Source organism: Pteronotus mesoamericanus, unplaced genomic scaffold, assembly GCF_021234165.1.
Source record: "Pteronotus mesoamericanus isolate MK-2021 breed Mesoamerican mustached bat unplaced genomic scaffold, CSHL_Meso_final contig_68, whole genome shotgun sequence".
Classification (NCBI taxonomy): domain Eukaryota; kingdom Metazoa; phylum Chordata; class Mammalia; order Chiroptera; family Mormoopidae; genus Pteronotus; species Pteronotus mesoamericanus.
The window spans coordinates 1031473-1056741 of record NW_026555234.1 but is presented as its reverse complement, the minus strand read 5'-3'; the positions used below and the strand labels follow the sequence as shown (position 1 = coordinate 1056741).

Here is a 25269-nt window from a genome sequence, read left to right as displayed (position 1 = left end):
GGCCCCAAGACCCAGGAGAACGAATCCACCCCTGTCTGTCCTTGGGCCCGCTTGTGCCTAGTGGCCCAACCTTGTTCTTTTGGTGACGCTGGAGGAAGCTGGGCAATGCTCTGAGGTCCCCAGGCTTAGCTTTGGGTCCTGGCTCTCGGGCCATGTCACTTCCCCTGTGAGCACAGTGCTCATCTGCAGAAGGGGGTGGGGACAATTCCTTCTCCATCCTAACCCCCCCGCCCCCCCTCCCGCAATCATCACTGTTAAGTTTTCATGAGATGCTGCATGAGAAGAGCCAGTTCCCAGGGGCTCAAGGATCCTGGCCACTTCTCCGACCAAACGTACACCCACTCCTGGGGGTCCCCAGGTTAAACCACTTGACTCCAGACGGAGAGTGGGGGCTCCCGGTGTCCACACACAGAAGGGGCTCTGGGAGCTATGAGGAGGGGACGCTGGGAATGCTGGGCGTAGGGAAGGATAGGTGGCCATATTTAGCACATAAAATACTGGGCCCCGGGTCCATTCGAATCCCAAATAAAAAGCAGAGACTCTTTTGGTGGAAGTTTGCCTCAATCTGGCATCCTGCATTTTATCTGGCACCGCTGCTCAGGGCAGGAGGGAGGTGGGGGCTGGGGCGCGGCCAGAGGGGCGGGTGGGGGCAGCCGAGCCCAAGGAGGCGCACACGGTGTGCCGCTCACTTTACCCCGGCCGGGATCTCGGGGTCCAGGGACGAGGCCCCCTGGCTCAGGTGGCCTGCAGGCGGCGCCGGGGCTCGCAGGCCGAGCCACCCCGCTGCACGGCCCGCAGCCTGCGTGCTCGGCTCTGCTCCAGCTCCAGCCAGTGCTGCGCCTCCAGCTGCGCCTGCGCCGGGGGCGGGCGGAGAGGGTTGGCGCGGCCAGGGGCAGCGCCCCTCCGACATGCGTCCACCTAGCCACCACCACCCCGGCCCAACCCGTGCAGCCTGCCCGGTCCCCGCTCACCCGCGGCTTGGGGCACCCGGTCCGCGGCGCCGGCACGTGCAGCTGGGCCGCCTGCCTGCGGCGCTCGGCCGCCGCCTCCTCGATCCTGCGCTGCAGCTCTTGCACACGCTCGTCCTGCGAGGGCGCCTCCGGGGCCGCCGCTTTCTTCTCCTCCAACCTGAGCAGGCAACAGGGCGGCCTTAGGAGGGGGTTCCGACCCCAGGGGATGGGAGTAATTCAGGTGGCCTGGGTCAGGGGCAGGGACCCTCCAAGAACCGCTCCGGTGGGGCTCCCCAGCGTCTCTGCCTTTTTGTTCTTTGTACTTAACCCTTTAAAAAAAGCATTCTGTCTGTATTAACAGCGTTCATTTGGGATAAAAAAATGAAAGCCTCAAATTTTACCTGGCATCCTCCCTTCCCCCTCTCTTGCCTAGAAGTAACCGCTGTTCACGTGCTATCTTGGCAAAGCCCTCCCAGACTAGGTCATTTTTCTTTTCGAAATAAGACATGACACAGGCTGTTCCCAGCTCCTTCACTTCAGGGGCGCGTCGCAGTCCAGGGCTTTGCAGGGCTGTTCCTGGCCCCCATGCGGCCTGGCTGGCTCCAGCCCCAGCGCCCACCAAATGCCCTTGCGCATGAACGCCGTGGGCTCCGGCTTCCCGCAGGCGCTCCAGGAGTGGCGGCGGCGGGTGGGTCTGGACCCTCGGAAGCTCCCAACGCCAACCAGACTGCATCTGGGGCCTGTCCGGTAGCTGGGCAGTGGCAAGGTCTCCCAGGTGCGCGCCACTGTGGGGACCTGCTGAGTGGCCGGCCAGCCCTCCCTGCGCAGTGCCAGCCGTTGTCACGGGCCACCTCTGAAGCGTAAGCAGAGCAGCAGACACTCAGGACCCACAGTGCTGGACTCTGTGACTGTCCTTCCTCTGTCCACCCCAAGCCAGTTACGCTCACGCCAGATGCCAGACCCTGAACCGGGCTGTGTTCTGACGGAGCTGGCCACCACCTCCTTTGGGGCACTTCCTTGCTTCCCTGTGGGATGAGGCTGGGGCCAAAGGCCAGCCCAGCCCTGGGGACTGACACCTGACCAAACAACCACATGGGGCTGGAGAAGTCACCACCGTGTTCCCCAAACAAACAGGAGTGTGTGTGCACACGCTCCCTATGAGAGGGGAGTGGAGATGCCGGCCTGTCCAATGCTGTGCAAGTCTCAGCCAGGTCCTGGTTCCAAAGAAAAAGACGTTGCAGCGAACAGCCTGAGAACCCGGAGAGATGCGGGCACAGGGTGTTCGGAGCTGTCAGGAATTTCTGCTACACTTCCTGCCTGTGTCATGTGCTGTGGTTATGTAGGACAATGCCTTTTTTTTTTTTTTTTTTTTCCAGAAGCACCAAATGGTTAGGAACAAAGTGTCAGATGCTTGCAACTACTGATGGTTCTGCAAAGAAAGATGAGTAGCTAGTCAGCTAGATGGCGCACATGACAAAGGTTGCACCCATGACCTAGATGCAGAATGACCGGGTCTAGGTCAGGGGCTCCGAGCCATCTCTGCGTGGTTTTTCACCTTCTCCGAATGCCTGAGGATGGCGGATAAAATAGCAGGGGCGGGCACCCCAGGGCGGTGGAGGAGCTGCTGCAAGGGCCACCCTGGGGCGGCGCAGGGACCGACCTCAGGGCTGCAGACCGGCCCATGGCCGCGCGGCACAGCGAGATCTGCTCCAGCGCGTTCCGCAGCTCCTGGCTCTTGGTGCGCTTGCCCTGGATGATCTGGTCCCGCCTCTCCTCCTCCTGCCGCCACTGGGCCTCCTTGAGCAGGGCCAGCCGTTCACGCAGCTCCACGATGGACATCTCCCCTTCCAGGCCGTGCCCGGGGATCTGGGGGGCAGTGGGCGAGGCCCCAGGATGGGGGCCGAGCCACCACAGGCCCAGCCCACCAGCCATCTCCTGTACTCTGGTCATCCTGGCTCCAGGCCCGGTGCCCCTCCCGCCCCCCATGGGCCTGGCCAGGCACCCAGGGCGCCACCTTCCCCCGGCCCAGCGGTGTCTGTGGGACAGGTCTGCCAGCCAGCTTCTCCAGACTGAGCCCCCTGCAGCCCAACACCCACATGGCGCCGGAGCAGGGCTGGGGCTGGGCAGGAGCACTCGGGACTCCCCCACGCACCTGGACCAGGCCGCCCCCGCCTCGCGGAGCCTGTCACGGTGCTGCTCCTCACACCGGCCCCCAGGCTCCGATGCCCAGGCTCAGCTCCCGCTCATCCAGCCTCTGGCCCCCGTGCACTGCGCTCCCCGTGCTGCCCTCCCCACCTGGGCAGTCCCGGACCTCCCTGGACAGGCAGCAACGCGAAGCCCACCCTGTCCATCCCCAGGAGCCCTGGCCCTGCCGCCCAGGGTTACTAAGTCCTCCCCAAGAGAACCATGGCTCTTGCGCCAGCCCCAGGCCCCTGCACGGTGGCGCGGGGTCTACCTCTGGGCGAGCGTGGCAGGGCAGAGTTCAGCCTGCGCATCCTGGGCACGCCCTCCAGTGGCAATGCCAGGCACACACGGTAAGACACGGGGGAGGGCGGGGGCTGTGTGCTCACCTCGGTCAGGTCCACGGGCCTGCCCTGGCGCGTGGGCTGTGTCTCCAGGGCTCGGAGCTGGGAGATGAGCTCACTGCGCCGCCTCTGCTCCTCCCTGGCCTCCTCCGCACTGCGCTGCAGCAGCGCCCGGTTCTCCTCCGTCACCTCCTGGACTTGGGGCCAAGGGGGCTGCTGCGGGCTCGGAAAGCCGGGGGTGGGGCGTGCGGCAGCAGGGGGCGCCTCCCCTCTGGGCACCTGGGCCCGGGCTAAGCTGATACACCTGGGCCCCGCCATACCTGTCTGCCGCCGGCCCTTCAGGAGCTTCATCTGCGCCACCTTGACGTTCTTCTGCCCCTCCATCACCTGCTCCACCAGCTCCCTCAGGGACCTCTGCTCCTGCAGGCGCCTCTCAGCACATTGCTGCATGAGCTCAGCCATCTGCGGGGACAGTGGCCCACCACAATCAGAGCCAGCACCACGAGGGGCCCCCTGGAGCAGACCTGGCACCCTCCACCCCGCCCCAGCCCCAGCCCCAGGCGCAGCCCAAGGTCTGGAGGGCAGATCCAGCCACAGACCCCAAACCCCTCTGGAACCAGATTGGAGCTCATGTGCCTCTGGAGGCCGGGCCTGCTGGGGAAGGCCCGCCTCGCGTCCTCTGCCCTCCACCGCGCTGCTGGGGGCGCGCCCAGAACCACGCAGCTCCCTACCCAGATCTGACGAGGAGGCTGAGAGGCGCAGCCAGGAGAGTCCTGGGGAAGCCCCCTCGCAGCCGCCGGGTTTGCCCCAAAGCCACCGGCCCCTGGGTTCCCTTTCAGAGACAGGGGCGCTTGCTGGGTTGAAGCTGCAGGGAGCTGGCCGCTCAGACACCGCCCAGGCTGGGACCGTGCACGGGACGTGCCAGCCCTCACCCCCGGCCCCGGCCCCGGGCACGCCCTGACGGCCTCCCACATTCCTCTCGCTCGAGGTGCCTTGGAAGTGGATGGCTCTAAACAAGCGCACGGTCTCGCTACTCTGACCACACATAACTGACAGCCTCTGCGTCAGCCACGTCTGCCTCTTGCGCTCAGTGTGAGGCGTCTCCTAGCCGCGCCCAGGCTCTCTGTCACCGAGCGTGGCCGGCTTCTTTCCATGGCTGTTTGCGGGAATCTGTCGCAACGCTCTGTCATTCTAACCGCTGATGGACACTCAGCCTGTTCGCACTTCGGCACTATTGTGAACCACCGAGAATGATATTTTCAGTCAAGATTTTGCAAAGGATGGGGTGGGATCTGAGCCCCTGTCACTGGCCCACGCCTGCGGGGTCCTGCTGGGCTCCCAGCCCCAGCGAGTTTCAGCACCTAGGAGCTCATGGGCAGTTGTGGGTCAGCGGAGAAGCAGCCTGCGGGCAGCGTGGACGCCAGGCGCGGGGCACGGAGTCATCCTTCATAAATGATTCGCTGGCGCCTCAGAAATGGCTCTCGCCCTGGCTGGTGGGGCTCAGTGGACCGAGAACCAAAGGGTCCCCAGTCCGATTCCCAGTCAGGGCCCGTGCCTTGGTTGCAGGCCGGGTCCCTAAGAGGGGGCGTGTGAGAGGCAACCACACATTGGTGGTTCTCTTCCTCTCTTTCCCCTCTCTAAAAACAGTATAAAATAAAGTAAAATAAATAAAATCTGAAAAGGCTCTAGACCATCTCTTTCCAGGCTGTGCAGTTTCATCCCTGGGCCAGGAAGTGGCATTTGGGGCCAGGACAGCGGGGACACAGCCCGAAGCCCCTTGCAGCACCCTGAAGTGAGGAAGTGCCCAGAGAACCCAGGGCAGAGGGTACGTCAGACGGACCGGGGGCTGCCTTGAAAGGACCCCTGCGACCAAAGCGGACGCCGCACCAATAACGGCGAAGTGGGTTACAGCGCAAGTGTAAGGCCAGCGAACGAGTCCACGCTGACGTAGTGAGGGGCTGGACCCACGAGCCCGCGGGGAGAGCTCTCGCCGCCCTGAGTGTGGCCGCCGGCGGCGACCCCCTCCGAAGAGCACACAGGGACAAGGGGAATGACTGCGGAGGACAAACGCAGCAAACGCGACCCCGGCCAGGCGGTCGGGGTCGACGGCCACGGGGCCAAGCCTGCGGCCGGCGGGCTTCCCGGGCAGGCTGTGGCGGGCACGTTGCCTCCGCGAGCCGTCTCCCTCCCGCACCCCGGTGCACTCGGAGACGCCCAGCCGGGGACGCTCCCTGGGACGCCTGACCAGCGCTCCTCAAAACCGACGACGTCGAAAAAACAAACAAATAAACCAACCAACAAGGCCATTAAGAACAAGGGAAGTCTGAGGAAATGTCAAGCCACGAGGAGCCTGAGCGACGGCAACGCAATGGGACGGGTCCCCGGGGCGTCCTGGACCGAGAGAGGGCGTCGGGGGGAATGATGGGGTCCGAAGAGCGCCTCGTACCAGCATTGGCTTCTTAGTTGTGACACAGACACTCTGGGGTGGCGGGCAGTGACCCCTCCCCAATCCATGGCCACCTGGAACCTCAGAATGTGATCCTGTTTCCTACTCGTTAAGTGTCAAGTGAGTGCCGGGCTGGCCAGAAAGTTCTTTTTTTTTCCGTACGATGGCTCTAGTAGCGCTTACTTGTCTTTGACTTTATATGAAACAATTTTGTTAGATTGTGACAGCTGTCAGACCGGCGTGCATTTAAAAAAATGATCAAAATTGGTGAACTTCTGTGCAGCCATTTTAACACTGAAAAATGGAAGAATATAAGCAACATTTTGGGGGAGATTATACTTTCTTATTTCAGGAAAGGTAAAAGCGCAACTGAAATGCAAAAAAAGACTTGTGCTGTGTGCAGAGAACGTGCTGTGACTGATTAAGCGTGTCAACGGTGGTTTGCGAAGTTTCAGGCTGAAGCTTTCTCCCTGGACGATGCTCCCTGGTCGGGTAAACCCGTTGAAGTTGATAACGGTCAAATCGAGACATTAATTGAGGATGATAAACATTATACCACGTGGGAGACAGACGAGATACTCAAAATATCCAAATCAATAAAGTTATTGGTGAAAATAACTTTATGGAAAATGTTCTTTTATGGAAAAAAAACTAAACGGACTTTTTGGCCCACTCAATAATTAGTTCAGGATCTCGAGGTGAAGTCAACCTGGATTTAGGATGGGCCCTAAATCCAATGACAGTGTCCACGTAAGAAGAGGGGAGGACACAGAGAGACACGGAGAACATGGCCACGAGGATGCGGGCAGAGGTGGGGGTGAGGCTGGCACAAAACAAGGGGTCCCTGGGGCCACCAGAACCGAAGGACCGGGGAAGGACCCGGCCCCGCTGCAGGCTTAGCCCGGAGCGCAGCCCAGCGACACCTGGCCTCACACTTCGGCCTGAGGGCCCGGACTCCGCTGCAAGCCGTGCGGCCTGTGAGATGCTGCCAGCGGCGGACGCGGGTGGGGAGGCTGTGAGGGCTCTCCGTACCCCCTTTGCAACTCTTCTGTAACTTTAAAACGGTTCCAGAATAAAAAGTTCATTTTAAAAAGTACCTCTGAAAACTGTAATGAGTTGGAGAAAGGCTTGTGTGGAAATACCAGGCGTCAAAAAGTGGGCTTCGGAAACGTTCGGGGAGCCTTATCTCGAGCACACCTCGGGCGAGCAGAGAAAGACGCCCGGACTTGGGGGCGAGCGGAGTTGCGGGGCCCGGCTCGGCCGCAGCCGGTGGAGGTTGGGAGCAGCGTGGAGGCCTGAAACCATGCGAGTCCTGGAAGAAAACGTGGGCGGGGGGCTGCTGGACGTTGGTCTTGGCAGTGATTTTTAAAAATTTGATATGAAAAGCACAATCAACGAAAGCAAAAATAAACAAGTGGGACTGTATCAAACGGAAAAGCTTCTGCACAGCAAAGGAAACTATGACCAGGGTGTGAGGGTGCCCTGTGGGATGGGAGAGAATATTCGCAAACCGTCTACGCAATAGGGGGTTAACACCCAAAAGATACAAGGGACTCACACAACGCACTACCAGGAATAAGAAAATAACACCACAACCTGCCTAAAAACGGGCCAAAGGCCTGAATAGCTTTTTCCAAAGAAGATACACAGGTGGCTAACATGTTTCTGAAATAAGGCTCCACATCACCAATCATCAGGGAAATTCAAGCCAAAGGGACAGTGCGATGCCGCCTCACACCCGTTTGGATGCCTGTCATGGAAAAGTCGAAAGATGACTGGTGCTGGCGCCGACGTGGCCGAAAGGGCCTCGCGCGCTGCCACCGAGGGAACGGGGACTGGGGGCGGCCGCTGGGGGGAGGCGTACGAGGGTCCCTCAGAAGATTGAACACAGAGCTACCCCGGGGCCCGGCGAGTCCCCTGCTGGGTATTGACTGGAAGGAAACGAAGTCTCTCTCTCTCAGAGACCCTCGGCGCCCCCACTCGCTGCAGCGTTATGCACGGCAGCCCGGCCGGCCGCCGAGCCAACCAAGCACCTGCTGAGGGAGAAGGGGGGGTGCCCAGGCCCCGCGGGGCGCTCTGCAGCCTTCAAGGAAGAGGCTGCAGCAACTCGGCCGTTGGCAGCAACTCGGAGGGACCTGGAGGACACCATGCTCCGGGAGGTAAGTCGGGAACAGAAGGGGGAGCGCTGCGCGGCCGCACCGACACGGACGCGGGATCCACAGAAGTTGGAGTCCCGGGAGCAGGGAAGAGAAGGGGGGTTACCCGGGGCGGGGCGGGCGCGCGGAGGTTTCAGTGAGGAGAGGGCAAGCTCCCGCGCGGGGCGCCGCGACCGCGGCTCGCGACCCTGTGCTGTACGCGCGACAGTGGCTGCGGCGGGGAGCCTCAGCGTTCCTCCCGCTCGCACAAAGGTAACTGTGCGAGGTGACCGAGATGTTAATGCGCGTGGCTGTGGTCACTGCTCAACGCGCGTGCATATCAAAGCATCACTTTAGACACTTTAAATACACCCAGATTTCACTTGTCAGTCATATTCCAAAAGTGCTGGGGGGAGAAAAGAAAATGGACAAAAAGACAGGAGCGGAGGGTGCATAGAAAGAAAAATACAGAAATGGCTCTTAAATATATGAAAAGATACCCAAATTCACAAATAATACATGAAATGCAAGTCAGAACCATACGGAGACACGACTTCTCACCTATGAGAACGGCAAGACTTCCTGAATTCAGTACAGAGCACCGGACGGCGCGTAGTGGGGCTCCAGCCCCGCCCAGCGCCCGGACGAAGCCGCTTCGAGGAAGGACACTTTCCGTCGGCACCGAGACCACGCCGCCCAGCCCACGTGGACGAGGACCACAGAACAACCCACTCGCTAGCCCCCCTTCCCGCTGCTCACCTGCAACGATCACAACAGGGAAGCCTGCACTGCCCGGCCCAGCGCAGGCGGAGCGGGGGAGGGGGCCTTTATGTGAGAAAAGGGGGGTAAGAGGTGTGTGTTCACGAGCGTGTGTATTTGCTTAGAGGAAAAACAGAGAAGACAACCCGGAGGGCAATGAAACCCCGGGCGTGGGCAGCTGGGTGTGATTTAGAGACTTGTGAGAAGTGAGAGTTCTGAGTTTTCGTCATGTTGCTCTGACTTCCTGTTTTTAAAAAGCCACCTAAAAAGCACAGGGTAGCAGACCCTGACACTGAGTGCAGACAGACACAGAGGGGCACCGAGGAAGTGACCCGAGCGAACGTCCAGCCTGTGCTGAGTGCAGGCCCGTGGGGGCACCTGTCTGAGGGGGCAGAGCTGCGGGCGGGCCTGTCGGGGAGCGCGGGCTGGGCGCCCCTGCCGAGGCTGCGTGTCCTGGGAGGAGGGAGAGCCAGGACTGACACCTCTGGGCCCTTTAAAGTGGACCGTGATGTCCACAGGCCTCCTGTGGGAGAGGACACGCAGACACGTCAGCCTTCTAGAAGCTTCTGCCACAACCTCGGGGCCCCCTCCTCCACATGTGGACGTGTGAACCAGCCGGTGGGGACAAGGCAGCCAGTGCACCCGGGCCAGCTGACCCCGAACGTCCACTGAACCCCCGAAGCTCTTGTATGACAGGGACCTCGGCCACCCCCCGGGCCTCAGGAGGAAGTGGTCCGGGCCGGCTGCAAGCCTACGACCGCAAGGCTCCGGGCCCACTGCCCCCAACGCCCCGCAGCTCCTGGGGTCAGACAGCCCCCGGGCCCTCTGGAGCCGGTCACCTCCTCCTTCTTCCGGGCGGCCCTCTGCCGGTTCTTCTGCAGCAGCTGCTGCCGGGCCAGCGTGGCCTCCTCGTGGCTGAGCTTCCCCCGCAGCCTGCGGCACGCGTCCGCAGCCCGCCGCTCTTCCCGGTCCTTCGCCTGCATCTTCTTCTGCCACTCCAGGAACTCGGAGAAGTCCCCAGCCCCGTCCACAAGCTTGTCCACCCTGCGAACAAAGGAGGGGGTGGCTGAGGCCTTCCAGGAAGGGCCTGCGCTGGCCCGGGAGGCCTCAGGCGCCCCTGTGGACACTGAGCTCCTAAGCATGGACTGCCCTTGACCTGGCAGCCGCCACGTCACCCGCCCGCCCGGTGCCTGCCCGTGCCATCCTGTACACACACCCTTCACCCTCCGCTTCCCCCTCCCTTCCCCCCCGTTTGTTTACACAGCCGTGTGACCACCGCTGTTCCCCCGCCCACCCATCTGTCCATCCTCCGTCGCTCTGTCCATCCGTCTGTCTTTTGTCCGTCTGGTTAGCCACCCACGCTCCCGCCCAGGGCGTAAGCCCAACTGAGGGGTAAGTGCAGGGTCTGCGGCCCGGGTCATCTGCAGGGCGGCCCAGGACAGGCCCCGGGGGCGCCGGGCCCTGAGGGAGGTTTCGGGGGGCCAGCCTTTCGGGGCTGCTCCTACCCCATCGGACACCTGCACGGAGCCGAGATGGTATTTCTAGGGTGCAGCTGCGACCCCAACACTGCCTTCTGGGACCCCACAGCCTGCAGGACCACAGCCACCAGGCCCTCCCTGCCTGTGCTTGGCCCCCAGCCCCGTCCCCTTCCCCGACCTCTGCAGCTCCTTCTCCACCTGCCGCTGGTATAAGGCCCCTTCCCGCAGGATGGCGGCTGTGTTCAGCTTGACTGGGACCTCGTTGGGCTGCAGAGGAGGAGGAGGAGGGGCTGACTGTGGGGGCTGCCTTGGGAGCAGGGAGGCCCCCCATCCCTCAGAGCGCCGCCTGCTGCCCCTCACAGCTGCGCCTGCGTGGGTACTTCCCTTCGTGCTGAGGGTGGGGCCCTGGCCACCCAGCCCCTGGGAGCAGAACAGGCTGGGAGGTGCGTGCCCGGGGACACCCCATGCCCCCCGCCACCCGACCCGTAGGGAGCGGCCCTCACCTCGTAGAAGGTCAGCTTCGGGCTCTCGCGAATCCGGGGAGGGAAACACAGCCGCAGCTTCCTGGAGCCCTGCAGGGGTCGGCGCCCAGTGACCAGCCCGCTGGGGCCCCCCACGCACCCTGGCAGGCCCGCCCTGACCGCGGGCTCCCCAGGGCGGCGCCTCTGTCCTGTGACGCGCCCGCCAGCCTTGCGGGGCCTTGGGCTGCCCAGGGAGGCTGGAGGGGGGGCGGTTCAGGGCCTCCCAGGCTGGGTCCCCAGCCAGGAGGGCTTTGCCTCCGCCTCAGGGTCCGGCTCCCCAGCTGCCCCCAGAATTGGCCCCGTGACCTGTGACGGGCTGCTCCCCGCACCTGTCTGCTCCCCCGGGGTGGGCACCGCAGCCACCGTGTGGGGAGTGGCTGGGAGAGGCCCCTCCCCCGGGACTCGGCCACCACACGCCCTGGGCCACGCTGCTGTGCTGGGTGCCATGGCCCCCGGACCCCAACCGCGGGGGCCCCGGCGGGAGGCAGGGGCCGGGCCGGCACCCCCTCGGCATCCACGGCAACTAGCCGTCCTCGTCCTGCACCCATCACTTCTTTAAACCCCCCTTAGGCTTTTTTCTTACAGAAAGCGTAGATGCTGAGCATGAAAATATGGAAACGCCCCCCGAGACCCGCCAGAGGCTCCCCCGAGGTGGCTCTGGACCCGCGTCTAGGCCGCCCGCAGCCCGGGTCAGGCCCTGGGGGCCCGGCCTCCGCGCCTGAGACCGGAGGGCTGCCCGGTGGCTCCAGTGCCACCGCTTCCCTAGGTCCCAGCAGGGGCCCCCACGAGGACGGGCCGCATGGAAGGCAGGGCGTCACCTGTGCGGGGGGCTCCCTGCGGGCCCTGGGCACCGCGCACCGCATCTCCTCCAGGTTCGCCAGCAACAGCAGCTCCTGCGGGGCAACAGGAGGCTCAGCCCCACCCTGCCCTCCGCCCTGTCCTTGTCCGGGGTGGGGGCAGGGAACGCGGCGCAGACTGGCTCCCTCCTTCTCCCCGCCACCTTCCCTAGGACGGCCGGTCCCGGAAGCTGCTCACCTCCGCCTTCCGGCGGTTGTACCTCTTAGTCATCTCCAGCACCTGCGGCTCCTTGGGTGGCTGGTGGGTGCTCCGGGGGACCTGGTGGGCAGTGGAAGGAGGAGCCCGCGTCGCCTGCGGCCCCTGGGTGAGGGGCGGGCCGCGGCCCCTGAGCCAGGAGAGGCTGGGAGGGAAGCCTTCGCTATGGCTGGGACACGTGGGGGTTGGCGGTCACCCGGGGGAGGGAAGGGCGTCAGGCCAGTGGCAGGAAGGAAGGTGGCCAGACGCAGGGCCCAGGCCACTGGACACTGGTGGGACAGGCAGAGGACTGATGCCCGACTGGGCAGGGGGTGGACACGGAACGGCTGGAATGGCGGATGAGACCGCCATCCATCCATCTATCCGTCCGTCCATCCAACAGGTATTTAATGACGGTCTGATCTGGGCCAAGGCTATGCCAGGCATTGGGACAAATACGATGGACAAGGTCCAGAGAAAGAGACAGATAATAAACAGACCCACAGCCCCGGCTGGTGCGGCTCCGTGGACTGAGCACCGGCCTGTAAACCAAAGGGTCGCTCATTCAATTCCCAGTCGGGGCACAGGCCTGGGTTGTGGGCCAGGTCCCCAGCCGGGGGTGCACGAGAGGCAACCACACATGGATGTTTCTCTCCCTCTCTTTCTCCATTGCTTCCCCTCTCTAAAAATAAATAAATAAGACCTTTAAAAAAAAGCAGACCCACAAATTACCAAACAGCTATAAAACCTAATTGATGCTACAGAGAAAGGGAGGCGGGGTTCACAAGAAGGAAACTAAGGTAAGAGCCCGTCCAGGTGAGGGCCTCATGGAGAGTCTCTCTGGTAAGAGAGACTGTAAGAGTCCTGGAGGGTGGCCGGGGCGGCCCGAGGCCTGGGCCCTCCCAGCGCCGCCCGTTGCTTTCCCAACAGCCGGCAGCCCTGTTGGGGAACGAGGTTGGTGCTGGGAAGCTGCGTTGACCATGGGTGCTCGACGCAGAGCCCGTGACCAGCTGGAACACTGCGCCCTAGGTGTGGCCCGGGGGGGCCTGCGACCTAAGCTGGTCTAATCGTGCTTGTACCGAACTCCTGGCCTGGGATGTCCTCTCATGCCCTGGACATTGCAGGATGTGGGCACGAGGCTGGGGTGTCCTGCTGCAATGAAAGAACCTTGCCCAAAGAGAAAGTAGGCCCACAGGGGGGACCAGGGCAGAGAGGGTCAAGGGACATGGGGCTGGCGCCCTGATCAAACTGTGCCTGAAACCCCCACTACTTCAGCCAGGAGCGACTCAGCGAGACCGAGCTGTGTTTTCCTGTCAGTTGCCGCACAAGGCATCCGAGTGACAGAAGGAGCAGCAAGGCAGGGAGGGGGAGAGATGGGCTCTGGGCAGAGGCTGCTGGTGGGGACACACAGACAGACATTACCGCCTGTTGCTGGTCCGAAGGAAAGGACCCCGGCCCCACCGAGCCGGCAACGTCTGCCAGAGGCAAGGAGCGCTTCCCGACCCCGCGGGCATGCTGCGGCCTGCCTGAGCGCGGAGGCCGTGGTCCGCAGCAGCAGGGCGCCGTGCCCGGCAGGCTCGCCCCACGCTTCCCGCTCAGGCCTCGGCATGGGGGGGGGCGGGAGCCCCCGGCACAGGCCCTGGGCTCACCGGGCTTCCCTCTCTGTGGGGCAGGGTCGCCGCACGCTCCCACCCTGGTCGGGGCCAGCCCCCACCGCCCGCAGGGCCCGCTCGCTCGGCCCGCGCAGTCTGTGCCCACCGCAAACACCGGCACTCACTGGCGCCGGCTTGGCCACAACAGGGACAGGCTCGGGCAACGGAATGGCGCGGGGTCTGGGGACGGTCAGGTTGAACTTCTTGGGCTCTGTGACCCTGGCCCTTGAAGGCGGGGGCCGGCTTGCCGACTGCCCTTCCAGCTGGTCGATCAGTGCCTGGACCTCCGGCTGCCACCTGAAGGCAAAGGCGGAGACACTGCTGAGGGCTTCTTTCTGAGCAGGTGGGCACGGGGATGGCCCTTGGGATCTGAGAGGCCCGCAAGAGCCTGGGCCCACCCCAGGTGGGGGGGTGACCGTGGAACCGACAGCCACTGTTCACTGAGCGCTGCTGCTGTGCAGGGGCCGCGCCAGCCAAAGCCCAGCATCTCCCAGACCGGCGCCTCCCGGCACAGGGAGGGAAACTGAGGCCCAGTGGCACCGCTGTCCTAGGAGAGTGGGGGGCGGGCAGGACGGGGACAGGGCAGATCCCTGCCGCTGCCGCGGGATCCAAGGTCTCTGTGGACAAGCAGCAGCTGGGAGGTGGCGAACCTGGGCCCCAGCAGACGGCCCGGGGGAGGAGCCAGGTGGGGAGGAAGGGCGGTCCCAGGTGGCTGGCAGCTGTGGGGATGGGGCAGCGGTTGGCAGGCGGGAGGGGCAGGGCAGGGGAGAGCCAGGAGGGCCCCTGGAGCAGGGGCAAGGGAAGGGCCCGGCCGGCCCCGGGGCCTAGGGCCCCTTTCAGGCCTCCACGCCCCGCGCAGGCACAGCCCACCACTACCAGCTGGCCAGCGTCCCCTCCCGCGGGGCTCCCCTGGGGACAGAGCACAAGGATGGAAATAGCTCCTGCCCCTGAGCGGGGACCAGGGCCACCAGAGGGAGGAAGGGCAACCCCGAGGGACAACAGGGAGCGGGAAGGGACAGGTCTGTCATGGCACCGGTCCCAGGGCGGGCAGGCGCAGGCTGCATATGGGGCCGGTGGCGCGGGAGGCGGGCGCCCTAGAACCAGCTGAGCAGCTGCCCAGAGGTGGAGGCTCGCAGGCCCCGCAGGTCCAGGCCACAGGCGAGAGCCCCGAGGGCGGGCAGCGGCTCCGGCCTGGCTGGGCTCCATCCTACAAGGGCGCAGCAAGGATGCAGCGCCTGCCCCGGCCCCGCCTCCTGTCCCACGGGCGGCCGCCTTCCCTGGGCCTCGCGGCCTCCTGGTCGCGCCAACCGGCCGTCTGCCTGTCCCCAGGAGGACGGGGCGGGGGGTGGCTCCCCCAGTCCTGTCGGAGGCAAGCAGCAGGGGCAGCTGCCCCTCGCCCTGCACCCCCGCAGCCTCCCCAGGGAGGCTGGGGCGGGGCCGGTCACCGCGCAGGTCCTCCCGCGGCACCAGGGACTCCAGGGCCCACAGGGCGTCCGGGGAGGTGGCCTGACGCTTCGGGTGCCGTGGGGGCCGCCAGACGGGACGCAGGCCAGGCCCACCAGGAGCTGCCCGTCGCCTGGACGTGCAGGACGAGGCTGGGGCCACCGTCACAGCCCGGCTTCGGCAGCGGGCTCCGCGGGAGAGGGCCGCTCTCGCTCTGCCGGCCGTTAGCCGCCGCTGGCTGCGGAGGTCGGCCCGGGTCTCCGGTCACACGCTCTCGCATGGGGGCCGTGGCTTCCCCAAGTCCCCCGTGGGGCCCCGTGAGCAGGGAGGGGACCCGAGGAGGCCCCAGGAGTGGGCACAGCGCCGCCCACCTCAGCAGGGGCTCCGTCCAGCTCTGCACGTGGGCCAGGTCGTAGAGGAGGCTCCACTCATCCTTGATCCACGAGCACAGGTTCAAGGGGTTGAAGAAGAACCCGAGGAACTGCGGGGGAGGGGTGCTCAGCCCAGCCCCCAGGCCGGCGAGCCCTCAGTGCCCCTATGGAGCGTCCGGCCACCGGGCAGGGGTGGCCAACATGCCGCGAGAGGGGGCCGGCGCCCACGCCAGGAGGGAGGCTCCTCAGGACCCGCCTCCCTCCCGGGGGCAGGAGACCCCGCCCGCCGCCCCTCAGGCCTGGCTGGGGTGCCATTCCAGGGGGGCCGCCCCTCGCCAGGGGAGCTTCTGTGCACGGTGTCCAGGCACTGGGGGCAGCCAGCCAGGTGTGTCCTCACGCAGGGGACCCATGTGCCAGCCAGCTCCCCAGAACTGGAGGCTTCTACCCTGTTTCCAGAGAGTTCTTGGTGGGGAGAGACAGACAGCTGCCTGCCTCCCCCGCCCCAGCCCACGGCTCTGGGATTCCACGGCTGGACCAGCTCCATGTTCTGTGGCCTGGCGCCGGGCCAGGGCGGTGCCGTGGGGACTCGGGGAGGCGCGCTGTCCCTCAGCCCCTTGCCTGGGGGACGAGTCCCCGCACTCGGCCTGAGACCACTTTCCTGGGCAGACCGTGAGGCCTGGGGACAGCGCGGGGCAGCCAGGGCTTCTGAAGGCGGTTTCCCAGCTCCTGGCCCTCAGTAGACCTGGGGTCCGTTTCAGTCCCCAGGGGAGCCCTGTCCCCCACCCCCGGAGGCTGAAGGCGCGCACCCACAGGCGGCGCCGGCGGCGCCCTGCAAGGGGGCGCTCACACAGCGGAGTCGGGCGCGGCCTGGCCCTTGCCGGAGCACAGGGCAAACCCGGCAGAGTCTCCTGTTCGGTGAGCAGGAAGGCGAGAGGTCGGCGCCCGCTGGGACAGGCCGCTGCCCTTGCGTCTCACACGAACCCGGCGGGGCTCACCTTGCGCATCTTGTCTGCGGGCTGGGACTTGATGATGTTGCAGAAGAGCTGGAAGCCGAGCTCCTCCAGCTGGAAAGTGGCCAGGTAGCAGATCACTGAGGAGACAAGCGGGCGCAAGCGGGGTGGACGTGCCCACAGGGGATGCCAGGTCTGGCCGCAGGAGCCAGCCAGAGGCGCCCGCAGGGCACGTGGCCCCGGGCCAACGTCCAGTGGCCCCGGGGGAAAGCCGTAACCATGAGGCCACAGGACCGATGACGTTGTCTCGGAGGATGGGACATTCTGCGGCTCCAAAGCACTTTCTCTTCTATTACCTCACTTGGTTACGTTCTCAGAACTTCCAAAGGCTCCCCAGGTAAAAGTAAAATTGCTTTGGGTTTCAGTTTGCTGACTGTGAGAGGCCTCACCGGCCTCACGCCGCCTGGGACTCCAACTTGCTGGGCCAGGGGGGCCCCGGAGGCAGGGAATGCTTGTCACCGTCCACCAGGTGTGCGGGCCCCTGACGCGCTGCTGACCCCGGGACCCGAGCTCTGTGGCGAGCAGACACCAGGGCCGAGAGCCCGACACTGGGCCAGGTGCAGGCACCCGGCTTGGCCTCTGAGCACCTGCCGCCCCTCCCCCCCGGACAGCGGCACCCCAGAGGCCCAATGGCTGCCACCCCCCCCCCTCACGAGAGCAGGCGGCCTGCTGGAAACCCAGGCACAGAGCTGCCACTGAGTCCCCCCCAGACCTGCGCCCTGGAGCCGGGCCTGCGGTGCACCCCCTGGAGTCTGTCCCCTCGTCCCTAAGGCAGATCCCGGACCACGGACGGGCAGGCAGCCAGGGTGGCAGGGGACAGAGGGACGCGAGGGCCGCGACAGCCAGCGGGGGGCACAGCCTGCAGAACTGCCGGGAGCAGGCAGCATGCGGCGGCCGGACAGGCACTGTCCGCGGCCACGTCCGTCCAGTGGCTGTGGCAGTGGAGTCTGCAGCAGAGCCCAGTGGCGGGATGGGCACCTACCCTGGAAGAGGTGGTAGTCGGCCCTCAGGCAGAGGCGGCCGTCCCGCACGTAGAAGGCGTCCACCACGACGGTCAGCAGCTTCCGGTACTCGAGACAGCCGGACAGCACCTCCAGAATGAACGCCTGCTTCTGGGGGCTCAGGGTCTGGAAGAGAGACAGGCTGGGAGGGGCCGCAGCCTCCGCAGGTGGGAGCGCAGAGCCCCGGGGGGGTGGGCTGCAGAGCCAGGGCGAGGGGGCGGTGCCCCTCCCTGGCTGGGGACACGGCCAGCGGGGGCGGCCCGGGAATCGGTCCCGCAGGCTCTCCTGGGTGACAGCAGGTGGGGGCAAGGACAGAAGTAAACAGAAAAGGACCAGGCATTACAAAGAATGACAGAGCAGGACCGACACTCACGTGAGGCCCAGCGTCAACCTGCCGGACGAAAAGCAGATGGAGGTCCCAGGGTTGGGGCGGGGGCAGGGGGCGGGGGCCTCGGTGTCACAGGTGAGAGCGTCCGTGTGGGGAGATGAGCGTGGGGATGAACGTGCCTGATGCCACCGAGCCACACACAATGGTTAAAATGGTAAAATCCATGTGTGTGTTTTACCGCAATAAAAAAAGAGCAAGTGCCTATAAAAGTTGTCAAATGATTGATTTAAAAAATACTCCCCTCCCCTCTTTTTAAAGAAAAGCCCCTCCAGAGTGACAAGCAAGAGAAGTCGCTGTGAGGGCTGGTCAAATACACAAGCCAGAGGGAGGCACCGGGCGCAGGGGGGGGGCGGTCTCCCTGGGGGACCGGAGCCCGGAGACCGACTTTCCCCGCCTCCCGCAGGAGGGCGCGGGGGCTGCGACCTGTGTGCGCCTGTGTCACCTGTTCACAAAAGTCATCAAGCTTTTGGACTCGGGAAGGAAGCAGAGCCGCTGCTGCCAGCTCGGCAATGGGAACGGCTGGCAGGGCGGGTGTGGGCCCCACGTCCCCCCCAAAATTTAAAAATATGCTTCCAGAACCTTCTCTCTCCCATGCCCTGTAATCCAGTCGCTTCACTTCCAGGAGTCTAAGGAAACTGTCCAAAATGCAGAGACTCCCCACACGAGGAGCGCAGGCGGCGGTACTTGCCTGGGGGGGACTGGCAACCGCCTCCACGGCAACAGCAGAGCCTCACTGTGCACGCAGCGTCAGCGCGTCCCCGGACCCCGCCACCCAGAGGACGGAGCAGGGCGCAGACCGCAACCCCAACGGACGACCCGACGCGGACATGTCAGGAGGGACGTTCCAAACCTTTATTATTGCCAATCAGATAAATTTTGGTATCCCAATGTTTTGTTTTGAATTTTTTATCTCAGTGAAATTTTTATATTTGCTGAACACTTATTTGTACTTCCATGATTTACCAATTTATATCCTTGGCTAACATTTTTTATTGAGACAGTATTTTTTTAAATGAATTGTTTTGAGTTTTTATAGATTAAGACAATTTACAGGGCCACTTTGTCACGAGTTTGTAATTTACCGTTTGATTGGTGTATTTTCTGGCATACAGTGCACACAGTTGTTTTCCTTTTGGGGGAAGGCGAAGCCGTCTTTTCTTCCCTTGCTGCTGTGCTGGGAGAACAGTGGGGCGGGGAGCACCGAGGGGCCCCGCACAAGGCCCGGGCCTGGGCTGCCCGCACCGTGGGGCGGGGCTCTGCGCGGGGCCGCCCTGCGGTCGGTGGGCGCCCTGGCCGGTCCCTCCGCAGTCCTGGGTGCCGGGCACAGGGGAAAGCCAGGCTGCCCCGCTGCGGACCCTGCGACCGCCCCGCGGTTCGCAGCGCAAGGCCGGCTGCGGAGCCCGGGCTCCCTCAGGTGGCCGCCTGGCTTCGGGCTCGGGCCCCAGCCGACACAGCCATGATCCGTTCTGCTTCCACGACCATCCTCTTGGCCCCGCGGGCTCCTCCTTGGCTTCTCCGGTCCGAGGGTCTCAGGGCGCAGCCCCCCGCCCGCACTTCACGACCTCCCTGCCCAGTTGTGCCGATTCCAGACGGGCTCCAGAAAGCTCTGTCCGTTCCTGCTCCGCCTCCCGCTCAGGCAGACAGACGAATGGACAGACGTCTAAGGCTTTGCCGGGCTGCCCAGCTCAGACCACAGCTTCTCCGGCTCTTCAGGCTGCACCTGCGAAGTCCTCTCCGACGCCTCTGTCTCTCACCCGGGTCCCCTCCTGTGGCGAGGGGGGCCCAGTGGCCCCAGTCCCCTCCCCAGTCCATCTCCAATCGCCAAGTGTTTCTGTTAGAATGGAAGTCAGAGCATGTCCATCTTCCCTCAGAACTTTCCAGCAGGAGCCCTTAGGACAGCGGGCGAGGCCCCGTGTGGGCCGGCCCAGCTCCCTCTGAGTCCCCACATCACGCAGGCCCGCTCCGCGGCAGCGCTCTCCCCGAGGATGTGCCCTCAGGGCCTCCGTGCAGGCTGTTCCTTCTGCCCAAAGTCTCTTCCCTGCACGCTCGCTCCCCACTCCCGACGCACCTTTGCTCAGGGGCTGCCGGGCCCGGACGCGTCTGACTACCCCCAGTCAGACACTGCCCAGCCCCGCGCCCAGGACGCCCGCTGGTCTGCTGCCCCCTGCGCCACCCCCATGTCAGCTGGGTGCCACACAGACAGGGAGCGGACGCCCTGCCCCCACGGGAGACAGCGGTTGGCTCGGGTCTCCGCATCCAGGCTTCTGCCTCGCTGTCCCCCTCAGGTTCCCCAACCCCTGGGCTGAGCCCCCGCGGGGGCAGCAGCCCCAGTCCCGCCGGGGACTCCTCCGCTCCTGCTCGGAGGGAGGTGGGCCGGCGGGGCAGCGCAGGCGCGCAGCCCGCGGTGCTGCCAGCAGGGCCGGCCCTGGGGCTGCCGAGTCAGCTCCCGCGAGGCAGAGGCTGCATGACTCTGCAGGATGCTGCTGACACCAGCTCCCTCCGCGGCCTGCCCGTGGGGCTCGGGCAACGGCTGCTGCACCTCCCACCAGTTACGCCTCGGCCCCTGGGAAGGGCAAGGGTGCACTTCTAACAAGGTCACAACACCCTGGAGCCCGCGCCACAGGTCCCCGCGGCATCAGCCCCCAGGCAGGGAGGTGGGGCCGGGCTGCGCTTGGCGGAGGGGCCACGTGGGCCCACGGCCAGGCCCACGCCCCGGGGAAGATCAGCACAGCTGGCCACAGACGGGAGGCCGAGCCCGGGGCTGGCACAGGTCAGAGGGCGCCCAGCCGGCTGGGGCCAGGCTGGGAGGAGGCAGGGAGTGGCCAGGGGTGTGCTGGGGAGCCCCCCAATCCCCCCACCCCATACTGGAACCGGCCTCTAACCCTGGGCCAGCCTGTCACGCAGGCCAGAGGGCTGTGGCTGCCCAAGGGGCCTCTGGTTTACTGTACACTCTTGAGCCCCTCCCTTCGGCTCTGCCCACCCCGTCAGGGCCCTGGCTGGGCCTTCTCCACCCTGCCTCCCCCCTGCAGTGGCGGACTGACAGCTGCCTGCCAGCTGGGCCCGGGTGTTCTGAGCGGCAGCACCTCCTGGCTCTGGGGGCCCTGGCGGTGCACACGCAGGCCCCGCCTGCCCTCCCTGCCCACGCGGCCCCGGGGCCGTGACTCCCTCCTGGCCACGGGTCAGGACGCCAGTCCTTTGCCTGGGATCCCCCCTTCCCAGGAATGTCTCCCAAAGGCAGACCCTTCTCTGGGTCCTGCTCAGACCTCAGTGGACTTTCTGGAAGCCTTGGGCCGCCCACTGTGCCCCTCGCACCCCACCTCTGCCCCACAGGCCTGTGTCCATCCTCTGGAGGCCCCTAAGCCCGGCCTGTGGGCCCTGGTGCCCGCGCTGGCGTGCGGGCCGGCCTGGGGGACTCTGAGGTGTGGGCCAGGGGACCACGTGGCCCCCGGGGAGTGACAGCCATTGGGACCCACCCCCCTTATGGGACACTCTCATGTCCCCGCAGTTGTGCCCTGGTGAGGTGACACTTGTTCCTCCGCATCCCCGTTCCTCCCAGAGGCCTGGCCAGGAGGGCCCGGGTCTTGGGGTGGCCTGGGCCGCGTGCCTTGCGGGTGGCGCTCGCTGCGCTGCCACCCTGCCCCTCCCTGCAGCTCCCGGCCGGCCCTGCGCCTGCGCTCAGCGCTGGTCCCAGCCTTCAGTCCCCTCTCCGTTGTTCCGAGGCCACCGCACAGACTCCCAGGCCTCAGCGCCCACACCCCGTGCGCAGCGGGGAGGGTCCCCTGCTGACCCCCCAGGCTTCTCTGCGAGGGGCCATTGGACCGCTGCTGAGGGAGGTCCCTCCGAGGGCTGGGGGCTGCTCCATGCGTGTCTGTGCACATGTGTGTGTAAGGGGACAGTCCCCGAACATCCATCCAGAGAGGGAAAGGCTCCACGCGCTGCCCCAAATCCACAACTGCCCGGCCCCATGGGCTGCCCCGCTGTGTCAGGCCCTACCCGGCCCCTCCTGGGCCCCCCTCTGCGCCTGGCCCCCGGGCCCCGCGTTTTAGCAGCAGCTCTGAGTGTCCTGACCGGGCCCCTCCATCCCCCCGGCCCCCAGCACTTGTCTGGACGACTTTCCTGTAACAAATCACCCCAAACTTTTTGGCTGAAAAGGGCAACACGCATTCTCTCACAGTTCTGGGGGCCAGGAATCCAAAACGGAGGGGTCAGAGGTCAGTCCCTTCCTGGGGAGTCAGAGGGACAGCCTCCTGCATCTCCCTCGCAGTGGCCAGGTGGCCGGCGCCTGGGGCTGGTGGCCGCCCCGCCCACTCTCCGCCTCCGCGGCCTCACGGCCTCCTTCTTGTGCCTCTGCCCCATCACACAGTCTGCGTCCAGACCTCCCTCTTCTCCTACGGACCTCCGCCTCTGGATGTGGGGTTCACCCTAAGTCAAGAAGGATCTCATCTTGAGATTCCTAATCACATCTGCAAAGGTGGCGCTTCCAAATAAGGCCACACTCGCAGGTAACTGGGGGTGAGGACTTCAACACATCTTTTCGGGGGCACAAGCGAACCCCACACCCCGGCCCTTCCCCAGACCGCTCGATGGTCGGTGTCCCCTCCGACTCCCTGCCAGGCGCAGCCTCGGGCCTTGGCCCCGACGCAGCTGGAGATGATCGCGTGCTGTCCAGACGGCCGCTGTCCCGTGTGCCACTGCCTGGGATCCGAGGGGACCTCGGAGAGGCTCGGCCCGGACCGGCCTGTGGGAGCAGACGGGGGGCTGCGTCTCCGCCCGCGCGCGAGCGAGCGCTGCGCCATCCCGGAGCGCTGGGCCTCCACAGTCGGGGTGGCGGGTCCCTCCCACGGACACGCGGGCGGCCGTCGTCACATCCGGCTCACCGGGTGGCAGCCGGGGCGCATCACTGTGTGTAATCCATCCGTTGTGGGGGAAAAATCGGCCGATTTGCCGTAACAGCCCAACTTTCTCTCACAGTTATAAATAAAGTCACTAACTTTACTACCTCCACCTGAGCGGCGAGGCAGCTGAGGACAGAGAGCCAGCCGTGGGGCCGCGGGAGCTGCGGGGGCGGAGGCAAGAGGGCTGGTTTTAAAAACGGAGCAAAGGCAGCACGCAGCGGTGGATGGGGAAGCCAGCAGGGCAGCTGCAGGCAGACAGCGGGGCCGGCGGCAGGACGGGCGCCCGAGCCCTGCGAGGCGTGGGCCCTCCAGCCCCGGGAGGGAGGGCTGTGGGGGCCTGGCCCGCGCCGGCGCCCTCATTTCCCACGCTGCGCTGGCCCTGGGGAAGCGCTTGAGGAGGGCGTGGAGCCGCAGGGGGCGCTCAGCACTGGGGCGCCCCAAGTCCGAACTGGGCCAGGCCCTCTCCCTCAGGCGCTGCAGCTGCTCCAGCCCTGACGTGCGCTGCCCGGGGCCCTGGGCCTCTGTGGAGGACAGTGACCGCCCGTCCGGCCCCACCCCCTTCCCGAGGCCTTCTGGTGCCGGGCCTCACCCCACTCCAGTCCAGGGGGCGCGGCAGAGGCCACGCCTGAGCAGGCGGGGGCTGTGGCGGCCACCTCCCTGGGGGGCCACAAGCCCGCGCAGCCCTGTTGGAAAAACTGACAGCCGGGCTGCCGCGGGCGGTGACAGGCAAACCCCGCCGCTAACCCCGGCTGGCGGTGCAGACGGCGGGGGAGGGGCGCAGGCCTTCGGACAACCCCGCGCTTTCCCCGGGCTGCTGGGGCCTCCTCCGCACGCCCCACAAGACGGGCCCTGGGCCCCCAAGGCCTGAGGGCTGGGCTCCTGCGATGCGGGCACCTGCCCCCATGGGTAGTGGATGGACGAAAGGACAGGGATCAGAGCCCAGGTGACAGGGAGGCCTCCAGACTGCCACCAAGGTGGAGGGCGAAGCTGGAGTGAGGACAGGCCTGCGGGGACAGTGGCCTCTGTGTGGACGCAACATGGCCTGGGGGCCTGAGCCGGGGCCGGAGGGCCACCCCGAGGGCGGGTCCCTTGTGGCTTTGAGGCCTCTCTGCCCTGGCCAGCGATGGACAAACCCAGGGCAGCAGGGATGATGGCCGAGGGCGAGCTGGCTGCCCCTGGGGAACAGCCACCACCGGGAATGGAGCAGAGGGTGGGCAGCCCCGCTCGGGACAACGAGACGCGTGGACGCAGCCCGAGGCACTGGCCAGCGCGCTTCCCAGAAGCAGCGGGACCGCACTCTGGGGGCTGGGATCGCCTCCCAGGGCCCGGGGGCTGCCCCTGGGGCTTGCCCGGGCGAGCTGTCGGCCACTCTGGCGACCTGGAGTGACACCTGGGACGGCCGGCCTTCGGAGACCAGGACGTGGCCCCAGGCCTTTTGAGTCAGGACGGAGCCGATGCCACTTCCGGGACAGTGACCGGCTCCCCAGCGGGCCCGGCGGCCCGAAGCACCGCCCCGCCTACCTGCAGGGCTGTGCGCGCAGCCCCCAGGAACTGCTCCGGGCTTTCCTTCTCGGGGTGGAACCGGCCCAGCTGCTCAATCGCTGCGTCCACGCACTTCCCGTAGTAGGCCATCTTCCCGGGGAGGGCCCTAAAAGCAGACCGTGTGGGTTGCCCTCCATGACCCTGCGCTGCCAGCTCCACGGGCGGCAGAAACGGCTGCAGGGCCTCGCCGACCGGGACGGGAAGCCATGGGGGCCGGGGGCCTCGGGTGGGAGGAGAGCTGAATGGAAGTGGGGGCCCTGGCTGGGGCAACCCGGGCCACTTCCTGGGCTCTCCCTGCATCCTCTGCTGCCCCCGCCTGTCCCCCAACCTTACACGTGCGGGGTGCATGGGTGGGACGACCCCTGGGAGGCGCCAGGCCAGAGTGGAGGCACCACGTGAGTGGCCGCAGGGTGTCCCTCAGCCCAGGGTTCGGTCATGTTACTCAGCAGGACCTGCCCAGCGGTGCCGTGTGACCTAATCACAGCAGGGTGGGGCAAGAAGAATCTCTGGTCACTAGGTCGGGTGCCCCATTTTAAAGACGAGGGAGCAACCCCAGAGAGGGTGCGTGGCCGGGGGGCCCGGCTCCTGCAGGCCCCGCACTCTGTGCGGCACCCGCGCTCCAGGGACCCCGTGGGCCCCGTGCCCCCTCCAGAAGGCCCTGGAAGGGCTGCCCGGGCTGGGGCTGGACCCTAGGCACTGGCTCTCCCAGGCGGCCTCCAAGTTGCCCAAGGGGGTGGCCAGGCCCCTGCGGGCTCCCTTCCCAGCCCCCACCTGCCCCACCGGGTCCATGCGGACCGAGCGGCTCCTCTGGGCCCACACGCGGCCGGCCTTCCTGGGCAGCAGCCAGACGGCCCGGGCCCGGGGACAGCGGGGACGCCTGCCCTGTCCCGGAGAGCAGCCCCCAGACTTGGCCAATCCCCCCCTCCCTGCCCCATCACTTTTAGGAGACTGAGGGCCAAAGCCACCAGGCACTTCAGCGAGGTGGGGGGAGGGGCGGGGACACGGCCCACATGGAGAGCAGGACCCGAAACCTCTTCCGCACCAGGACAGCCCCTTGTCTGTGGTCGAGGGAGTGGGTGCCCGCTCAGCCCCGCCTCAGACTCGGGCAGGGGAGGTGGGGC

At 65.7% G+C, this 25269-nt stretch overlaps 1 protein-coding gene across 1 annotated transcript; it reads right to left on the bottom strand.

The window, feature by feature from the left end:
* Positions 1-735: 735 nt before the first annotated feature.
* CFAP99 (cilia and flagella associated protein 99) lies at positions 736-24238 on the bottom strand. The gene is made up of 15 exons (XM_054581824.1): positions 24128-24238; positions 17305-17449; positions 16308-16402; positions 15313-15422; positions 13624-13795; positions 11850-11930; positions 11633-11707; positions 10797-10865; positions 10472-10560; positions 9655-9859; positions 3796-3937; positions 3521-3672; positions 2611-2816; positions 972-1128; positions 736-852 (listed from the first exon to the last, which is right to left on the bottom strand). Exons 1-15 carry the CDS (start codon positions 24236-24238, stop codon positions 736-738), a joined length of 1926 nt encoding a protein of 641 aa, XP_054437799.1.
* Between the last annotated feature and the right edge of the window lie 1031 nt (positions 24239-25269).